Source organism: Engystomops pustulosus, chromosome 5 (genome assembly GCF_040894005.1).
Source record: "Engystomops pustulosus chromosome 5, aEngPut4.maternal, whole genome shotgun sequence".
Lineage (NCBI taxonomy): Eukaryota > Metazoa > Chordata > Amphibia > Anura > Leptodactylidae > Engystomops > Engystomops pustulosus.
The window spans coordinates 39,863,505-39,882,440 of NC_092415.1; the positions used below are offsets into that span (position 1 = coordinate 39,863,505).

At 45.5% G+C, this 18,936-nt stretch overlaps 1 protein-coding gene across 3 annotated transcripts in view; it reads left to right on the forward strand.

Annotated features, from left to right (window-relative positions):
* Positions 1 to 14,145: 14,145 nt before the first annotated feature.
* Positions 14,146 to 18,936, forward strand: part of JPH1 (junctophilin 1) — a 72,478-nt gene continuing 67,687 nt past the window's right edge. For 2 of the 3 annotated variants that reach the window (XM_072151696.1, XM_072151699.1), the window contains exon 1: positions 14,147 to 14,647. In XM_072151696.1, coding sequence (XP_072007797.1) covers positions 14,269 to 14,647 — 379 coding nt within the window. In that variant the 5' untranslated portion in view covers positions 14,147 to 14,268. Of the gene's footprint in view, positions 14,648 to 18,936 lie in introns of all 3 variants that reach the window. The other variant, XM_072151698.1, reaches the window with a different exon arrangement.

Sequence of the window (18,936 nt, forward strand, 5' to 3'; positions counted from 1 at the left end):
TATCCTGAGGTCCGTTCCTGTGTATCCTGTGGTCCATTCCTGCGTATCCTGTGGTCCATTCCTGCGTATCCTGTGGTCCATTCCTGTGTATCCTGTGTTCCGTTCCTGTGTATCCTGAGGTCCCTTCCTGTGTATCCTGTGGTCCATTCCTGCGTATCCTGTGTTCCGTTCCTGTGTATCCTGAGGTCCCTTCCTGTGTATCCTGTGGCCCCTTCCTGTGTATCCTGTGTTCCGTTCCTGTGTATCATGAGGTCCGTTCCTGTGTATCCTGTGGTCCGTTCCTGTGTATCCTGTGGTCCGTTCCTGTGTATCCTGTGGTCCGTTCCTGTGTATCCTGAGTGTGACAGGCTGCTGGGCATTTCATTAGTGCGGGGAGGCTGTGACCAATGCATTTCCTACTCTAGGCTTACACTTGAGTCAATACGTTTTCCCAGTTATTAGTGACAAAATTAGGGGCTACGGCTTATACTCAAGTCGCCATTTATTCAAGTATATACAGTGAGTAAGGAGTCCTGTTGTGTTAGGAGCCACTTGCTAAAATGGCTCCCGTAGGAGCCAAAGTGGCCAGAGTGGGGCATGTATGTGTTCTTGGTTTCCCACCTCAGCCCCCTTTAAACTAGATTCACATTTATGTGCTAGTGCAGTGCCCGGGTTAATGGCGACCCCAACGTTATGCTGGGTCAGCCAGGCACCATCAAGGCGTCACCACATGTTGCTGCTATCCAGAGGGTGTGGAAACGTTTGGTCATCCCAATCGGAAATAAGTCCAGAGAGTCATGGTCTGCAGTGAGCAGTTTCCTTCTTTACAGAAGAAATTCAGGTGCAGACCAATACAAGCAAAGCATAGTGCCGACTTCTCCTCCATGACAGAAGTGTCTACACTGAGGAAAGGCCCTGTCCCTCTCTTTCTCAGAAGGCTGGTACTCTGACCAAAGGCTAGGAGCCCAGGATCTATGGCGGAGTACAGGGCCGATGCCAGCACCTGGTATACCCAGGCAAGTGACGGGGTTCAGAGCTGCAAGAGAGGCCCAAGGTACACCTCTCACGGCCGCTTCTAACTTCAGCTGCTCAGCATATAGCACTGCATACCCGGGTGCTGCCACTTGCACCATACTTGAGGTATGGACTTGCCAGGCGCTGGCAAGTATGTACTATCAGTAATCTCCATTACATGGTCTTTAAGACACCCCTATGAGGGGCTGTATATAAATATTTTCATATTTAGTATCTTTACTTTCTACCTTTTTAATGCTATAAGAGAGTTCACTACAAAGGGGCCCGCTGAGGCTCGGTTGCCCAGGGGCCTACTGAAACCTGGAGCCAGCCATGGCAGAGTATCCCTATCTCCGGTTTTTCGGGTTGTTCAGGTAGATTGGCAGTCTCCAAGCTCTTTTCCACCCCTCTAGGTATGTGAGATGAGTAAGTTCATGAGACATTTACCTTAGGCAGTAGTTTCGTCCCAGGCTGGACTAAGGAACACACATACATCATGTCCCACTTTGTTGTTTTTCTAAAGACCCTTAAAAGGTATATAGTTTTACCCATAAACTAACAAAAGCTTGAGTTTGTGGAGAGAGGAGATGTCTGTTGTATTGTCAGATGTCAGTGTTCTTTCACCTGTGTCTATCCAGGTGTTGCCTAAGGATACCTCCACGGCCTCTCAGTAGAAGCAGTGTTTTTCTAAAGTAACATTATGTTCCTACTCACTGCTCTTGAGACCTTTGGTGTCCTGCCACCTCCACTCTTCAGGCATTTATGTAAAAATCACAATAGTACTTAATGTGGAGGGTTTTATGAATAATGTCTGTCTCAGCAATGAGTAGTATTTTTTAAAATTCCTACATGTTTTATGTAATTTCCACCTAGAAAAATATTCTTTTGTGCGTTGACTTGCTGCCATTACATTATATACATAACTTTGTATACACACAGGAGATTTAGAGTACAACACAGAATTTCCTAAATGTCAAGGGCTCAGCCAGATCACCTGATCATCAGCCTGTGTTTCCATTGAAATTAATGCGATTGGTAACTAGCACCCACTGTTAGTCATAACAATGGGTGATGATTAAACAGGTTTTCTCACAAGCAAAAGTTAGGTCCGTTGCATGGGATAGGGCCTAACTTGGTGATCATTCGGGACACTCATCGCTCAGTCAGACTAATGCAGGGGGCCGCGCATGCCCATTCAGCTCCATTAATCTGTATGGAGTTGAAGGAAATTGCCGAGCGCAGCACTGAGACTCCTACTGTTCAGCAAATTAGACCTTATCTCGTGGAGGGGGCCTAACTTTTGTTCGTGGGAAAACATTGCGATTGGGCTGCGCCTGGCACCTGGTGCTAGTTTCTTTAACTATCTGGCAAACCCTATTTAACTGACATCCTAACTTTCCAGTTTTCACTGACTTTACAAATATAATGGGGGTCATTTACTAAGGGCCTGATTCGCGTTTTCCCGATGTGTTACCCGAATATTTACGATTTGCGCCGATTTCCCCTGAATTGCCCCGGGATTTTGGCGCACGCGATCGGATTGTGGCGCATCGGCGCTGCCATGCACGAGACGGAAATCTGGGGGCGTGGCCGAACGAAAACCCGACGGATTCGGAAAAAAAACGCCGCATTTAAAAAAAAAATGTGTTGCGAAAATTGCACTTACCTTCACTCAGCCCAGCTCGGTGTATTCCAGTGCGTTCCGATGCTCTTCATCGCAGCAGAGCCACCTGGTGGACGGCGGAAGAACTGCCTTAATAAATCCCGGCCGGACCCGAATCCAGCGCAGAGAACGCGCCGCTGGATCGCGAATGGGCCGGGTAAGTAAATCTGCCCCATTATATTGTAAAAGACTGTGGTATTTTTGGGCACAGTGTGCTGCAAAGAGCTGAAGTCACCATGAACTTGTGGACTAAATGAAGCAGGTTGTTACCTGTGAGTTGTAAAATGCCAATTTTGAATGTGTTATCAATGCTGGAGTCACTGACTGAGCCTTCTACTGTGCGAGGCAATTCTTAGCATGTCTAATGTCATTCAGAGAATACTAAGGCAAACTAAGTTGGCCTACTGAATCGGAGCTGGCAGTGCAAGGTTGGGGGGTAAATGTCAGCATTTTTTTTTATTTTTCTGGTAAATGTATTGATTTCAAGAATGGGGGTTTCCAGTCCCATTGAACTAATGCACTTAGCTATTCTCAGAACTTCTATAGAAGTGGAAACATGAAGTACATTGTCAATTCTTCATTCACGGTGGCTTAGATACCTGCCTACATGGGGGGCTGGAAAGCCTTGTTCTGGAGATGGTGGTGGGGTATCATAAGCATCACTTTTATTTTCCAGGCCCGATATGCCATGGCCATTTGTCACATGGCTAGCCTGTAAGATTTTGAAGAGACAATAATTCTCACAGTTTCAGTTTTTTGTTGTATCTATGGTAGCAATGAAAACGTCAGCTTGTCCTGGAAAAAAATTACACCTTAGCTATTTCCGTACTTCTAAGTATGAAAAAGTTATTGGAGTCCGAATATGGCAAAAAGAAGATATTTATTTTCATACAAAAGGTTTTAAAAATCTATTAACACCCAATAAAGCCTATAAAAATTTGGTATCCCAAGGAAATCTATCTACAATTTATACCATGGAAAACTTCAGATCGGTTTAGGTATCAGCCCTAGAGATCTGTGTACCGTATTTTCCGGACTATAAGGCGCACTTAAAAGCCTTGGATTTCCGTGGAAATCCAAAGTGCGCCATATAGTCCGGTGCGCCCTATGTATGGCGCTGGGCAGCGGACCATACTTACATAGGTCCCCGCTACCGGAGACCGGAGACAGCAGATCTCCAGCGGGAACTGCAGACCACGTGGCACGAACAACTTCTGCCGCGTGGTCTGCAGTTCCCGCTGGAGATCTGCTGTCTCCGGTAGCGGGGACCTATGTAAGTATGGTCCGCTGCCCTCCTCCCCCTCACCTTCCCTGCGTTCCCCGTCGCGCCTCGGTGTCGCGTCCCGTCGGGTCTCCGCTCCGCCCCCGGACCTCCGCCACGCCCCCGGACCCCGCGCCTTATAGTCCGATGCGCCTTATATATGGAATTATTACATATATAAGGCGCATCGGACTAATGCGCCTTATAGTCCGGTGCGCCGTATAGGGCGAAAAATACGGTAATCATATTTTTGTATATTTCAGCTCTTTCAAGGTTTCTGCAAGAATCTTTCAGCCTGTGTAGCTCTCTGATTAGAACTGATCATAGCCACGCCCCTCTGCTCTGAATGACTGCTGTAATAAAGTCCTGCTACAGCTCTTACTCTGTGAAGCTTCTAGTGATGGGAATTGCATCTCTTCTTAGTGAGCTGGCTCATTAGGCTCCGCTCACTAAAATGAGCCGGCTTTTCTGGCTCCTGAAGTCTCTCTACTAAATATGTAATAGGAAGACGCAGGCCAGTCAGTCACCCCACACCACACCGCTTTTAACCAAATTATATTGGGTTAAAGGGGGCGTGGTGAGCATTTTAGGGGCGGGGTTAAGTGAGCTCTTTGTGCCGGCTCCTTCGCGAATTACTCATTACTAGAGAAGAGAAGAACAGAAAGCTCTATGGGCTGAAAAACCCATCCGGAGCACTTGCAGACGGTGCAGACAGTGCAGTGGTCAGTGATTTTATCCCATAAATTCTTCACCCATGTCACAACCTCTTGCAATATCTAAATAATCTACTGATACTAATGTACGGCGTGGGGGGAGCTTCCGCTAGATCTTATTTTCAGGGCAGGCCTTATATTTCTAAGCTTGAACAAAATGATACTAGGTCTTATTTTTGGAGATGTCATATTTGGGGGGAAAAGGGGTAACATATACAACAGGATGGCTACACAGATCGACGGATTTCATCTAAAAGTCAGTGTTGTGCCATCCTTTGTTATTTATCCTTCCAATGTTATGTATAACCGCTGATCTGCTAGGGGTGCCTGATGTTTGATCCCCCTAAATCTGATATTGATGACCTTCCTTAAACATACTTATAACCCCTAAAAACACTCTTTGAAAGCAGTGTGAGGTCTATTCCAGTTCATAGCATATGTAGACTGCACAGTATTAATTAAATATAAATATTAATTGGCAAACAACCATCTGATAATCTTAGACCATTATTGGTGTTATACTGTTTCAAAATCGTTACACAATAAAGTAAAAGATATTCTTCTCTAGAGGAAAAACTTAATGGAAAAATACCGGTAGCTCTTTAATATGGCATCTGACAAACTAAGCCAGGATTCAATGGTGGCTTTATTACATACTCTGGCTGCAGCATTATGGATTTGTACTACTGCAGTATTATACCTGAGCCTCTATAGCCTGCAGTGCAAAGCAGGGGTTAAAAAAACTGACATTGATATTGTTAGATAGGGTTTAGAAAATAACATAAAAAAGATTCTTAAGAATATACAGTATCTGCATAATATTTACATCTCTACTACATTCTGGAGAGTATACTATGGAGCATCTGTGGTAATAAGTGATGCCCAGAATTCAGAAGCGCATCAATATTCATTCTCATCAGCTTCAGGCTATAGATTCGGCATCTGTATCTATGTGACAATTCCATCCTGTGACAAATAGATCTTGGGAGTCATATAGCTGCAGTTGTATTTAATTAAAACATAATACTTCTTACACAGAACAAATTAAAAGGAATAGATGAACAACAAAGATGATATTAGTTTTAATTAAATAACATCACTGGGACCAGATGATGATAAAGGCATCCACCTTGTTATACTTGGTTGGAGGCAGGGGGACGTACATTTCAAAAATGTAGCCAAATTTTGTTGTGTGGGATATCCTATTCCACCCTGGGCCATGATTTTCCGGAACGCGTGGGCTGTGTGCTGTGTTCCTGCGTTTTTTTAAAGACATGAAATAAAGAAAAAATCTTTTTATGGACATGTGAGGATTGTGTTGTAAGCTGGATTTAATACTATATTTTTCATCTTTATTGTACTTTGAGAAGACACGTCAAGACATTGGCAGTTGGTTAGCTGACTCTCCTTCAATTTGTATTCCCTAATATTTAAAAGGGGCTCCAGGACTTTGCCAAGCAATTATAGGGGAGTTTGACTTCCATTGTGGCGAAAATATTAGCACTGTGTCTATTTGCGGATGACACTAAGCTGTAAAGCCAGCAAGATCTTATCATGTATAAAATGATGTATGGAGTGTCAGGATCGGTACAGGTACCTGTACAAGGCATTGGTTCGGACTCATCTGGAATATGGCATTCAGTTCTGGGCACCAGTCCATATAAAGAATGCCCTACAGTTGGAGAGGGTACAACAAAGAGCCACAAAAATGATAAAGAGGTGCTCAGTTATGGTGAAAGAATAATAAATTAAGATTTATTTATTCTCGAGGGTACATGATTAATTTATATATATACGAATGGTCCATACAAAAAATATGGTTGTTCAAAGTTAAATCATATCAAAAGACAAGGTGAACTGTCTAAATCTTGTTTTCTCCAGATTCAATCACCAGAGGCAACAGGGCTTCTTTACTGTAAGAACTGTCAATCTGTGGAATAGCCTGCCTCAGGCGCTGGTCACAGCAGGGACAGCAGAGAACTTCAAGAAGGGTCTAGAAGCCTTTTTACATCAAAATAATATTGATGGTTATGTTATAATACAGAGTGGTTACCCTTATATCCCTTCTTTATCAAATCCCTTCCATTCCTTTGTTGAACTTCATGGGCATGCTGCCAACCTGCAGCTTACCCAGTCTGTCCCCAGACTCCAGGAGGATTTCTACCTTTGTATTATAAAAGTTTAGGACTTGGTGGGTTATAGTAATACATGATGAAAACATTCCATTCTTCCCAGCAAAACAGGGCCAAACTGGTGCAGCTCACTTGCTATTGAGGAAGTATGGGGGGGGAGTCACAATTCTTTTTCCCAGAATTGCTACTTTTGGATTGTTTGTACACCAGAAAACTGGGATACGAGCCACTATAAAAGCCCCCCATTAAATCTGTGGTATGTCTTCTCCTAGTGCGACTTACTCACGGATTTGCTGAAGTTATTTCCGACTTACTTCATTTATGTCAAACATATTTTTAGTCTTTTCCTCCGGTTTATATTGTGAATATATTTGCAAATACTTTGCTTTACTAATCTTGTATTGCTTTTTCATGGTACGATGTTTTATGCTATGTTTAGACAGAATACTAAAATTAGAATTATTGCTGGATTCCTCTTTCCAGAGAGCAGAGCACCCTGGGAGCTCGGTTACACAGTCAACGTCTGCAGACTATAGATAAACCAGGCACCGGTTCTGAGAAGAATCTGCAGGTGTGAATAACAGATTAAAATCAGAAAAGGAAAGGTTATATGAAAAAAAAAATAGTTTATCTTTAGATATTTGCTGATTTTGAAGAAAATGTATGTGATATTTAGTCATTGAGAAAAAAAAAGGTTACCCAGTAGTTAAAGTATGTACTTCAAGAGGACCTGTCACCTGTAAAAACGGCACTAGGAGCTGCTTACTAAAGCTCCTACTGCTACAACGGTCCCAGGAGTGTTATACAATAGAAACCCTGGACCGCACTATAAGCTGTCCGGCGTATTCATGAGGGGGTGGTCCGAGGCGTTGCCACTTCCCCGGACCACCCCACCCACTCCATAGGCTGGGAGTGACTGCCGAGCTTCATGCGGCAGTCACCGCCCCTAACCCCGCCAGCTTACAGCCAGTCTGGCATTTCTAGTGTACATCGTGGCAGTGTCTGCTAGCGTTATCGGAGGTTTCCGAAACAGGAAGCTCCATTAACTAAATAGTGGCTGAACTGTGTCACTGCAACTTAGCTTCCATTCAGTTAAGTGGAAACTGATCTGGAATTAGCTGATCCGAACACTACACGTGTTTCAGACACTTTTAGAGCCTTTTATGGAAAGGGTTGTGTCAGGAAGTGACTGTGGCTTCATAAAAAGTGGACCTGTGCTTACATTTGAGTTTGTGTGGCAAAAAATGCCCAATCGGCATATAAACGATCAAACGCCTTAGGGCACGAGCCTCTAACACAAATCCAGCCCGCGGCCTTCTGTTACTACCATTTTACGCCAGGCAGGATCTATCAAAGAGCTGCATGCCACCGCTGGTAAATACTGGATGATTAGACCCTTACAGGTCTCAGCCCCTTTTTAGTTTTTGATGTTTCTTACATCATTTTACTTTTACATTTACAGAGATATGTGAGCACTTGTTATCTGCAGAACAAATTGTACTTTTTAGTGACGCCATGTAATATTCCATGCAACGTACTAGAAAGCTGGAGAGAAAAAAAATTCCAACTGCTGTGAAATTGACAAAAAAAACACATTTGGGGAGTTTTCTTGTGGGCTCTGCTTTTATGGCTTTCATTCTGTGCTCCAAATGACACTTCCTCTTTATTATTTGGGTTGTCACGATCACAGTGATAGCAAATTTATAAAGGCTTTATTAGGTTTATTAGTGGCGATTCGGACATTTGGGACATTGGGGCTCATTTACTAAGGGTCGCGGAGTGCACTTTCATTTTGCACGGCTTGCACATTTATTTAACAAGTGTTTGCGGTGGGATTGTGTCGTACGCAATCCTTTTTGGGCGCAGCTGCGCTGGCTTCCATGCGACAGATATTGGGGGGCGGGCAGTCGGACGAGCCGAGTGATTTGGACTTAGCGCGGGATTTAACATTTAAATTGTGTCGCAAGCCTAAGCACTTACATGCACCGGGAAGAAGAAGGTGAACTCTGTCGGACCTGAACGGGGAAGCGACACATGCAGGATATCGGGCGCACAATCTTAATGAATCACGGCAGAGTGCATTATCGTCGGACAATGCACTTTCAGTGAACTCCAGCAGCCGGGTATGTAAATGAGACCCTTTGGGGGTCTGCCGCATTTAAAAAAAAAAAAAGTGTCGCGGGACATACGCTTACCTTCACCAAGTATAGCATCGTGCACTCCGGCGGGCCTCGGCGGACTTCAGCGCAGCAGCGACACCTGGTGGACGTCGGAGGAACTGCCTTAGTGAATCACCGGAAGACCCGAATCCACCACAGAGAACGCGCCGCTGGATTGCGAATGGACCGGGTAAGTAAATCTGCCCCATTATATCAATGCCTGCATCCTATGCTGTGGTTCCCCACGCCCTGAAAAAGCTGATTCGAACCACAGCTTAGCATACAGGTATGCATTGATATACTAAACACGTATGCCTTGAACCATATTAGAAACCCTGCATTGAGATTCCTAACTTTGAAGCTAAGATTAAATAAGATATAAATGCAAATGGATTGAGTATTAAACGCATTTACCTGCCATACTGCATTGCGGTGGTTCCCCATTGTATGTGAAGGATTATTTTGATGAATTGTCTATGTATGCAATACTCTTTTTTAATTTGTAACAAATAAAGGTCTATTGTTTTTACTATATTTGGTGGTATGCTCCCTGTATGTATAAGGTTTATATGTCTTCAAGAGGGGTGCCAGATAGAAACCTGTGATGGACTGGTTGTTTAACAATTAGAATAAAGTTGCTTTCTGGCACAAATTATAGTAAAACTGTGATAAAAGTGTCAGAAGAGGCACCACATTAATAAAAGTTGTAAGCTTTGGCCATGCGCCAAAGTTTGCATTTTATTTCAAACAATTTATACCACGAAGTGGACTAAAGATTTTTTTCCCTGCACAAGATATAATAACGCCCAAGCCATGGCTGCCCCTTGATGATTGTTACACATCTCCTCCTCCAAGAACTGAAATCTGGTGTGGACAAGAGTTAGAATTACACAACTTTCTGTCCCCCCTTCCCCTCATATTGTGGCTCTCTCTTATCCACTCTCATATTATATTGTGGGCCCCTCTGACCCCCTCCCTCATATTGTGCCCCCCCCCCCCCACTAGTCCTCTTTTCCTTGTTTCAAATTATTCCCCAGCAGCTCTCCTCTTCTTCCACTGCTGCAGCTATGTCCCCTGATGGCGGCAGACGTGACATCATCACATGGCACCTGCTGGCCACACAACTACATCTGGGGAACAGGGATGATGATCTCTGCATTATCATGTTATTCAACTCTCATACTGTGGCATTTTATTTCCCCCTCACATTGTGGCCCTTTATTTCCTCCTTATATTGTGGTCTCTCATTTCCCTCCTCATAATGTGACCGCTCTCATCTTCCCCTCATATAGTGGCTCCTCTCTTCATCCGCTCATATTGTGTCCCCCCCCCCTCCCCCGATATTGTGGCCCCCTCTCATCCACCCTCATATTGTGAACTCCTCTCATCCCGCCCCTTATATTGCGGCCACTCTTATCCCCTCATTTTCTCATTGTATTGTGGCTCCGCTCCCCTCCCCCCTCATTTTGTGCCCCCCCCCCCCCCACTAGTCCTCTTTTTTCCTTGTTTCAAATTAATAATAAAAATAACCACCAGATACTAACCTGCCGTCATTCCCCAGCAGCTCCCCTCTTCTTCCTCTGACGTCATCACAACTGCAGAGGAACAGTGTTGATGGAGAGAGCTAATAGCTCTCAGCACCATCATGTTATTTAACTCTATCTGTATATTCTCCGGACACAGATTTTTTTTCCAGCTTTCCAGTTGATTGCATGGAATATTAAATGCTGCCATTAGGAAAAACAATATATCCTGCAGATAACAGGCCTCATACAGCTTTGGAAATGGAAAAATGGTGGGCTGTAAAAAACAGAGACTCAAAATTGGAAAAATGTAGTGTATGTCCCGGAAACTACACAGAGACCAGCGCCGCTCTACCAGTCTGTGAGCCAACATGAGCTGTGTTGTTGGGCCACCAATTGTAACATCACAGACTTGTTCAGAAATACCCCTTTAAGCCTGGGTTTTTATTGTGGCATGACTTTGGTGAGCTGTGAGCGCAACATTAAAAAAACCTATGAATTTCAAGGTTAGTTGTCGAAGACCAATGGTGGTTCACCACATGACTGGTTCTGGGGCATATCTGAGGGGAATGTGACTAGACCATGTGCAGCTTATGACCCTCTTTATTGTCTAGATAGGAAGCACAAAATAACTGTACTGTATATACATATATAGATGACTATTGGGTTATAGTCTTTTACCTATAGGTGTTCGATAAATCTCCCCCTATGTGTGTATAAAAAGTGTATATACTGTATGTATTAGTGCATACAAGGTCACTATTGAATTGGAGAGAAAATGAGTGTTTATATGTATTACAGCGACCAGAATGTGAATTAGGTCACACTGGAAGCTGTTTTCCATGTTTTGGTCTCTTGGAAGACCTGGAGAGGACTCTAATTGCAGGAGTGGAGACAGAAGGGTGATCACTGCTCCAGACCAAAGCTTCCAGATTCTAATGAGTCTAACAATGCACCAGGTGTGCAATCCCTTAAAGAAGGATGTGGAGCAGTCAGAAGTGGCTCTCTACATGGAGACACAGAAGCTGGACTGTGTGAGAGCCACATGTGAGTGACACGGGGTTACTGAACGTATGGTTCATGCTGGCAGGGAGAAGCCCTCCAGTGGCTAGTGAGGGCCGCCAAGTGTATAGCTAGAGCCGGACAGGCAGGGATTTTATTTGATGTTTTGTTTGTTACTGCTGTTTTTGCTGGAATAAATGCACAGTTTCAACTTTAATCCTGCTGTCCGAGAGAGCTTTATCATTGCCGACCCCCACATTTGAGCTGAACCCCGACAATATATGTACATACATGAATTTGTGTGCATGAACATATGCGTGTAAGGCTACATGCACATGAATGTATACATGTATGGGTATAAGGTACATGCACATGAACATATGTGGCTGGGTGGGCATACTTTGGGCGCGCTGGAGAGGAGGAGGGGGGAGCAGTGCTCTCCATAGAAAATAGTGCAGCACGGGCCGTTCTAGCAGCTAAGTATAGAGCATGTTCTATCTTTTTTGTGGCCATGGCACAGTATGGTGAGCACTCGTTGTGTGCAGCGTACAGTGCACGGTGCCTATTGCCATCTATGAGGACATATATACTGGCAGAAGCTTGCAGCTCTATATACATCCCCACAACAGCAGTGTGCACGGGGCCTGAGGGCGCGTTCACACGTTGCGTTCTGGTTGCGTTTTCATTGCGTTTGGAACGCATATACAACAGCTGATGTGAGGTAATTTGCCTAATTACATTACCGTTTACGTTTGTAAACGCAATGTTAACGCATGCGTTAACAAAACGCATGCGTTAACGCGTTGTTAACGCATGCGTTAACATCGCGTTTACGATGCGTTTTGTTAACGCATGCGTTAACAGTGATGAAATTAGGCAAATCACCTCTCCTCAGCTGTTGTATATGCGTTTCAAACGCAATGAAAACGCAGGTCAAAACGCAACGTGTGAACGCGCCCTAACAGTGTTTAAATGTGTGTGAGTGTACCAATACTGGTATGTGTATCTAGTATAGGGGAAAGGGACCCCATGCAAATGTATGCAATGGATCCCTACCTCTACTAGTTACACCCCTGGGTACAGTTATGGGTGCTGAATGTTTTTACTGATGGGTACAGTTATGGGGGCAGTGTGGCTGGTACTTATCTGTACAGTTATGGGGGGGGGGCAGTGTTGTTGGTTGTTCTTATCTGTACAGTTATGGGGGGGGCAGTGTGGTTGGTTCTTATCTGTACAGTTATGGGGGGGGGGGCAGTGTTGTTGGTTGTTCTTATCTGTACAGTTATGGGGGGGGCAGTGTGGTTGGTTCTTATCTGTACAGTTATGGGGGGGGGGCGGGGGCAGTGTGGTTGGTTCTTATCTGTACAGTTATGGGGGGGCAGTGTGGTTGGTTCTTATCTGTACAGTTATGGGGGGGGCAGTGTTGTTGGTTGTTCTTATCTGTACAGTTATGGGGGGGGCAGTGTGGTTGGTGGTTCTTATCTGTACAGTTATGGGGGGGGCAGTGTGGTTGGTGGTTCTTATCTGTACAGTTATGGGGGGGGGCAGTGTGGTTGGTGGTTCTTATCTGTACAGTTATGGGGGGGTGGCAGTGTGGTTGGTGGTTCTTATCTGTACAGTTATGGGGGGGTGGCAGTGTGGTTGGTGGTTCTTATCTGTACAGTTATGGGGGGGTGGCAGTGTGGTTGGTGGTTCTTATCTGTACAGTTATGGGGGGGTGGCAGTGTGGTTGGTGGTTCTTATCTGTACAGTTATGGGGGGGCAGTGTGGTTGGTGGTTCTTATCTGTACAGTTATGGGGGGGTGGCAGTGTGGTTGGTGGTTCTTATCTGTACAGTTATGGGGGGGTGGCAGTGTGGTTGGTGGTTCTTATCTGTACAGTTATGGGGGGGTGGCAGTGTGGTTGGTGGTTCTTATCTGTACAGTTATGGGGGGGTGGCAGTGTGGTTGGTGGTTCTTATCTGTACAGTTATGGGGGGGCAGTGTGGTTGGTGGTTCTTATCTGTACAGTTATGGGGGGGGCAGTGTGATTGGTTCTTATCTGTACAGTTATGAGGGGGCAGTGTGGTTGGTGGTTCTTATCTGTACAGTTATGGGGGGGGCAGTGTTGTTGGTTGTTCTTATCTGTACAGTTATGGGGGGCAGTGTGGTTGGTGGTTCTTATCTGTACAGTTATGGGGGGGTGGCAGTGTGGTTGGTGGTTCTTATCTGTACAGTTATGGGGGGGGGGGCAGTGTGGTTGGTGGTTCTTATCTGTACAGTTATGGGGGGGGCAGTGTGGTTGGTGGTTCTTATCTGTACAGTTATGGGGGGGGGCAGTGTGGTTGGTGGTTCTTATATGTACAGTTATAGGGGGGGGGCAGTGTGGTTGGTGGTTCTTATCTGTACAGTTATGGGGGGGCAGTGTGGTTGGTGGTTCTTATCTGTACAGTTATGGGGGGCAGTGTGGTTGGTGGTTCTTATCTGTACAGTTATCGGTATAGTTATGGGGGGCAGTGTGGTGGTAAGCAGTGACCCTTAATAGACACATAGGATTAGTGTATCTGACTGCGGTCTCTCCCCCGCCTGTAGGGGGTGCTGCTGCCCCTGCGCTGTGTGATCCCGGTTTCGGACCCGTACACTCCGGTGCTGCTGCTAGTGATGAGGGGGCGTGTCGGGGCGGGGTTAGCGGTAGCTGATGCTGGCGGGCTCGGGCCGGGATTGGCCGGCTGCTGGCAGCTGTGAGCGGGCTGCGGGGGGTGTACACGCCGCGCCCGGAGCACGGCACATGCCGCCGCCGCCGGGACTCAGTCACTAGCTGCCCGCTCCTCGCTGCTCCCCTGAATGACGGGCGGACGTTTTGACTTCGACGATGGCGGCACTTACTGCGGCGGCTGGGAGGATGGCAAGGCGCACGGGCACGGCATCTGCACGGGGCCCAAGGGGCAGGGGGAGTACGCCGGCTCCTGGTCCCACGGCTTCGAGGTGGTCGGGGTGTACACCTGGCCCAGCGGCAACACCTACCTGGGCTACTGGGCTCAGGGGAAGCGGCACGGGCTGGGCGTGGAGACCAAGGGCAGGTGGATGTACCGGGGAGAGTGGTCGCACGGCTTCAAGGGGCGATACGGGCTCCGCCAGAGCCTCTGCTCCCCGGCCCGCTACGAGGGCACCTGGAGTAACGGGCTGCAGGACGGCTACGGCATCGAGACCTACGGAGACGGAGGTGAGTGATGCCCCCTGTGCCCACAACTTTTCCCCTCGTGCCGGGTGCAGTACGAGGGGCACCTGCATGCTCGGCCGCCATCCCCTCTGCCCCTTCATGCTGCCCATTGCTTGTTTGTGCCACTTCTAGTGATGTCTGACCCCAGTATCCCCGGGGGCAACTGTCTTGGGTAGATGCAGGATGGGTCCTGCTGTGGAACTACAAATCTAAGCATGCCCAGCTTCTTGGATACAGCTGTCATCTATAAATGGTGCCAGGGATAGATTGCCATATACATAACATGGGTTCTGCAATAAGGTTCCAGAAACATGGATTTTCCTTATTTCTGTTACTTTGGGAGTTGGGATTGCTCCAGATTTGTAGGATCTGATTAATTCTTTACCTGTATTATGTATTGGGATTGGGCTTCTAGATATCCGAGCACTTGCCCTGATCCAGATTGATTTACAGTCTTGTAAAATAATATGTGGGCACCTCCAGGGGCATGTATATCAGTTATGCCAAGGACATGATGCCGGCTGTGTGACGCACTACACGCTGGTGCCGGTCCGTATAAGACTCCGGCGTTACTTGTAGCCTCTTCTATTACATAACTTCACTTGCCGCCAATTATCTATGGAGCCGGATGGAAAACTACAGTGCAGCCGCATGCCAACCAGCTGCCACCTGTCATGGAGTTTATTTCTAGCTCCTCTGGTCTGCGCCACAGTTGTCGGACTACAAATCCCAGCACATTACCTGTGTTCTGTATAAAATGCCAGGCTGTGATGTTTCCAGTGACTGCGTTAGTACATGAGCCTCATTGTGCCCTGCAGTTTGGCAAATGCCATCAGATCAGACTCCCGGGTAGAGCTGCCACCTGTCATTGAGTGTATTTGGAGCTTCTGTACATAGTGAACTAGAACTTTGCCGGCTGCTGTTATGGGACTACAGGTCCCAGCATGCCTCCTGCTTCTTATACCTTGCATTGTATAGACAGATTGTGCGGGCATTAGTGTACTGTTGGCAGTGAAGTGGTTAATCTCTAGAATAAACTTGGATTCTTTGTGGACTTTTTCGGGGAGCAGGTGGCTAGCGATCATGTTTCTGTAGACTCGGCACAGCTGAGCGCAGCGCTTTTAGCAGAAGACGTGTGTAGATTTGGGTGGAGATAATTCGGTCGCTGGGAACAGGTTATATTCTCGTCCTCTGTGTGTGATGACAGAATGATATAAGGGGGGGGGCACTTATTTAATGACTTGTCACACCGATCATTGGTGTAAATGACCATGTAATCTCGTCTATAAATTGCTTGAATCTGATTTTGTTGGTCAAATGCTCATTTTATAAGTTATTCCTGATGACCTCCACGTGCACCTGCACCCTTGGCTTTGTAAGGTGCCAGATACTTCTGCCGGCGGCTTATGTCCCTTGAACGTGAATGATCTCTGTGTTGATGTAGAACAAGCAGATCCTTTTATTCCTAAGTTGGCAGTGCGTTCCACTATTTAGGGTCCGCCAGTCGCACCAGAATCAACAGGTTTGAATGACTCAATCCTATGTTAATAACCTATTAGAGGAGGCCCCAACCCATCACTAAAACGGTCTCCGCAATCCATTCTTCACCTTCCTGTGGCGTCAGGTCCATGTGAATGTAGTTCAGCTGCAATCCCAAATGCAGCCACTTTTTCAGTAGCGGAGCTGTGCTTAGTAAGGGATTAAAGAGCTTAAAAAACATGGCTGCTTTCTTCTTAAATAAAAAAAAATAAAAAAATCCACACTTGACCATGTGCAGTATATGGTATTGCTTCCAAGCTCCATTCACCTCTATACAACTGCAATACCAGCACAAGCCGTGGTCAGGTGGTGTGGCGCTGTCTTTGGAGACAACCCCTTTAATGCAGCACTAGTCTAATCTTGATATTGTTACCTATCCTAACGATAGGTGTTGATTTTTGTGAATAAGATTTCTTAAAATCTTAACATTTTATGAAATTTGTTAGGACCTGGATTACTCCGTATTTTGGATTATTGAACAGTTGTGTATACAGGAACATAGCAAGTACTCGTATATACTGGTGACCATCTGAAATTGCTCTGCACCCTGTGGCACATCTAAAAAGGAAGTGCTATGACGGAGGTGATGGCACATGCCCCCCTGTAATATCACATAGCACTTATGTCCTCTAGGGCAGCACCTCCTTATCCTGGAGGAGCAGACCTTACCCCACTTATCTCCCGCACACAACCTGCTGCAGAGAAACCAATGAAAAATAACCTACCCTATCTCCAAAATTAGATATGTGTGCACCTATGTCTAGCGGAGATGACCCTGAGAAGTTGTACTATAATATCATACACTAGAGGAGTCCTCGTATTTACTGACTTTTTTTTTTTTTTACTCTGTTAACTTTGTTTTTACATGTCAAGTTCCAAGTTGATTAAACTGAGAAGAAAACCTCATTTGTGTTGTGTTTGTCACTTTTAAGGCTTATGCACACGTGATAATACATGCGTGTCACACAGGTTCCTGCTGTACCTCTGAGTGTTGTATATACACATATGCAGAAGGGTTTTTTTTTTTTTTAGATCTAAATCCATGTAAATAAAAATTGTATTACATAGCGGTATTCTACAATAGGAGCATTGCATCTAGTGGAATAATATGGGGCTTATGTGCTGCAGCATAAGCTTATAAGAATATATTATATTACTATAATAATCTTTATGTAGCACAATCATAACAAGGACAAATGTAATGCTAAATTATAGTACAAAGTCATATGGAACAAAAGGAGTGAGGGCCCTTCTCCCAAGAGCTTACAGACTATGAGGGGGTGTCACAAGAGCTTACACTCTGAGGGTGAGGGGGGTGACACCAGAGGTATAGAGCGTGTATATCCACCACCATGCAGTGCTTGTTTTCTTCTTGTCTTGCTTGCTGGATAAAGTAGGGTACATAGTTTAAAGGGGAGTCTGTCACCAGATATTACATGATTAAAGGAAACCTACTGTCAAGGATCAACCTGTTAAGGTAGATCTGATGGAAGGTTCCTCCAAACACCCTAAGGGTGCGTTCACACGTTGCAGTTAAAACTGCATCGCAATCAGCTTTGAGGTGGTTTTAGCTGCAGTTTTGTCAATTGAACAGGTGAAAGACATGAAGTGAATGGGTGAATGACATTTGTGGAGCAGGTTTCACCTTAAAAATCAAATTCACTCGTTCAGTTCATGTCTTTCACCTGTTCAATTGACAAAACTGCACCTAAAACCACCTCAAAGCTGATTGCCATGCAGTTTTAACTGCAACGTGTGACTGCACCCTAAGCGCTAAACTATCTTTGTCTAACCATTTAATTCTTCCTTATGTGATCTAAACTTTATCCAACTAATATGCCATTGTTCGGAGGAGGCTATTTGGGCGTGGAGTAGCCTTTGCTCCTGCAGCCTGATGGGGCTACTACTCCAAGCCCAGGTAGATTAGAGAAAGATGGTTTAGGACATGGGATGTTAGAAGGAATGTTTAACATCGGATCTACCAATGACTCTTCTCTGCTCATGCTCACGTGACTTTAGAGTAGATTTCATATAAAAGGGAATTATAGAAAGGATATTAATATAATAAGCTTGCCAAATCAGTCCTTGTCCCCAATTGGGCTCACAATCTAATCAACCTACCAGTATGTTTTGGAGTGTGGGAGGAAACCGGAGGAAACCCACTCAAACACGGAAAGAAAATTGTACCAAATCTTTGTATGCAGAATCTTTGAACCCTGGTCCCCAGCGCTGCAAGGCTGTAATACTAACCACTAAGCCACTGCACTGCCCTAATATTTCATGACCTACATGAGGTTAATGGAGTCAAATCTGGTGACACATCCCCTTCAAGGGTAGGTCCATTTCTTATTTAATAAAATGCGTAGTGTAGCGCCAACCGATGGACACTGGGTGCAAAAATGTATTTGTGTGTAGTGGAGTATAAAGCCAGCAAAACATTCACATAAGTTTGGATCAGTTGTAACAAGACCAGCAGCGGATGTGGAGCCACGAGGATAAGTTCCCGTCACCTCCGGTGCCTCGCCCTTCCTCCTGCTCCCTCTGCACTTCACAAGTGCTAAGAGAGCAGGACGCCATGGATAACAAATATAAGGAGATCACCACAGTCACGGTGCCTGGATCTGTGAATGTGTCCCTGGTTTATCACAATGGATTTTGATGGTAGGTTTTCTTTAAGTGGAATCCGGATTTTACATGAGCTCCCAATAATTTGGTTGTAATGGAAATTCCAGCTTTGCGTTTGTATATTGTTT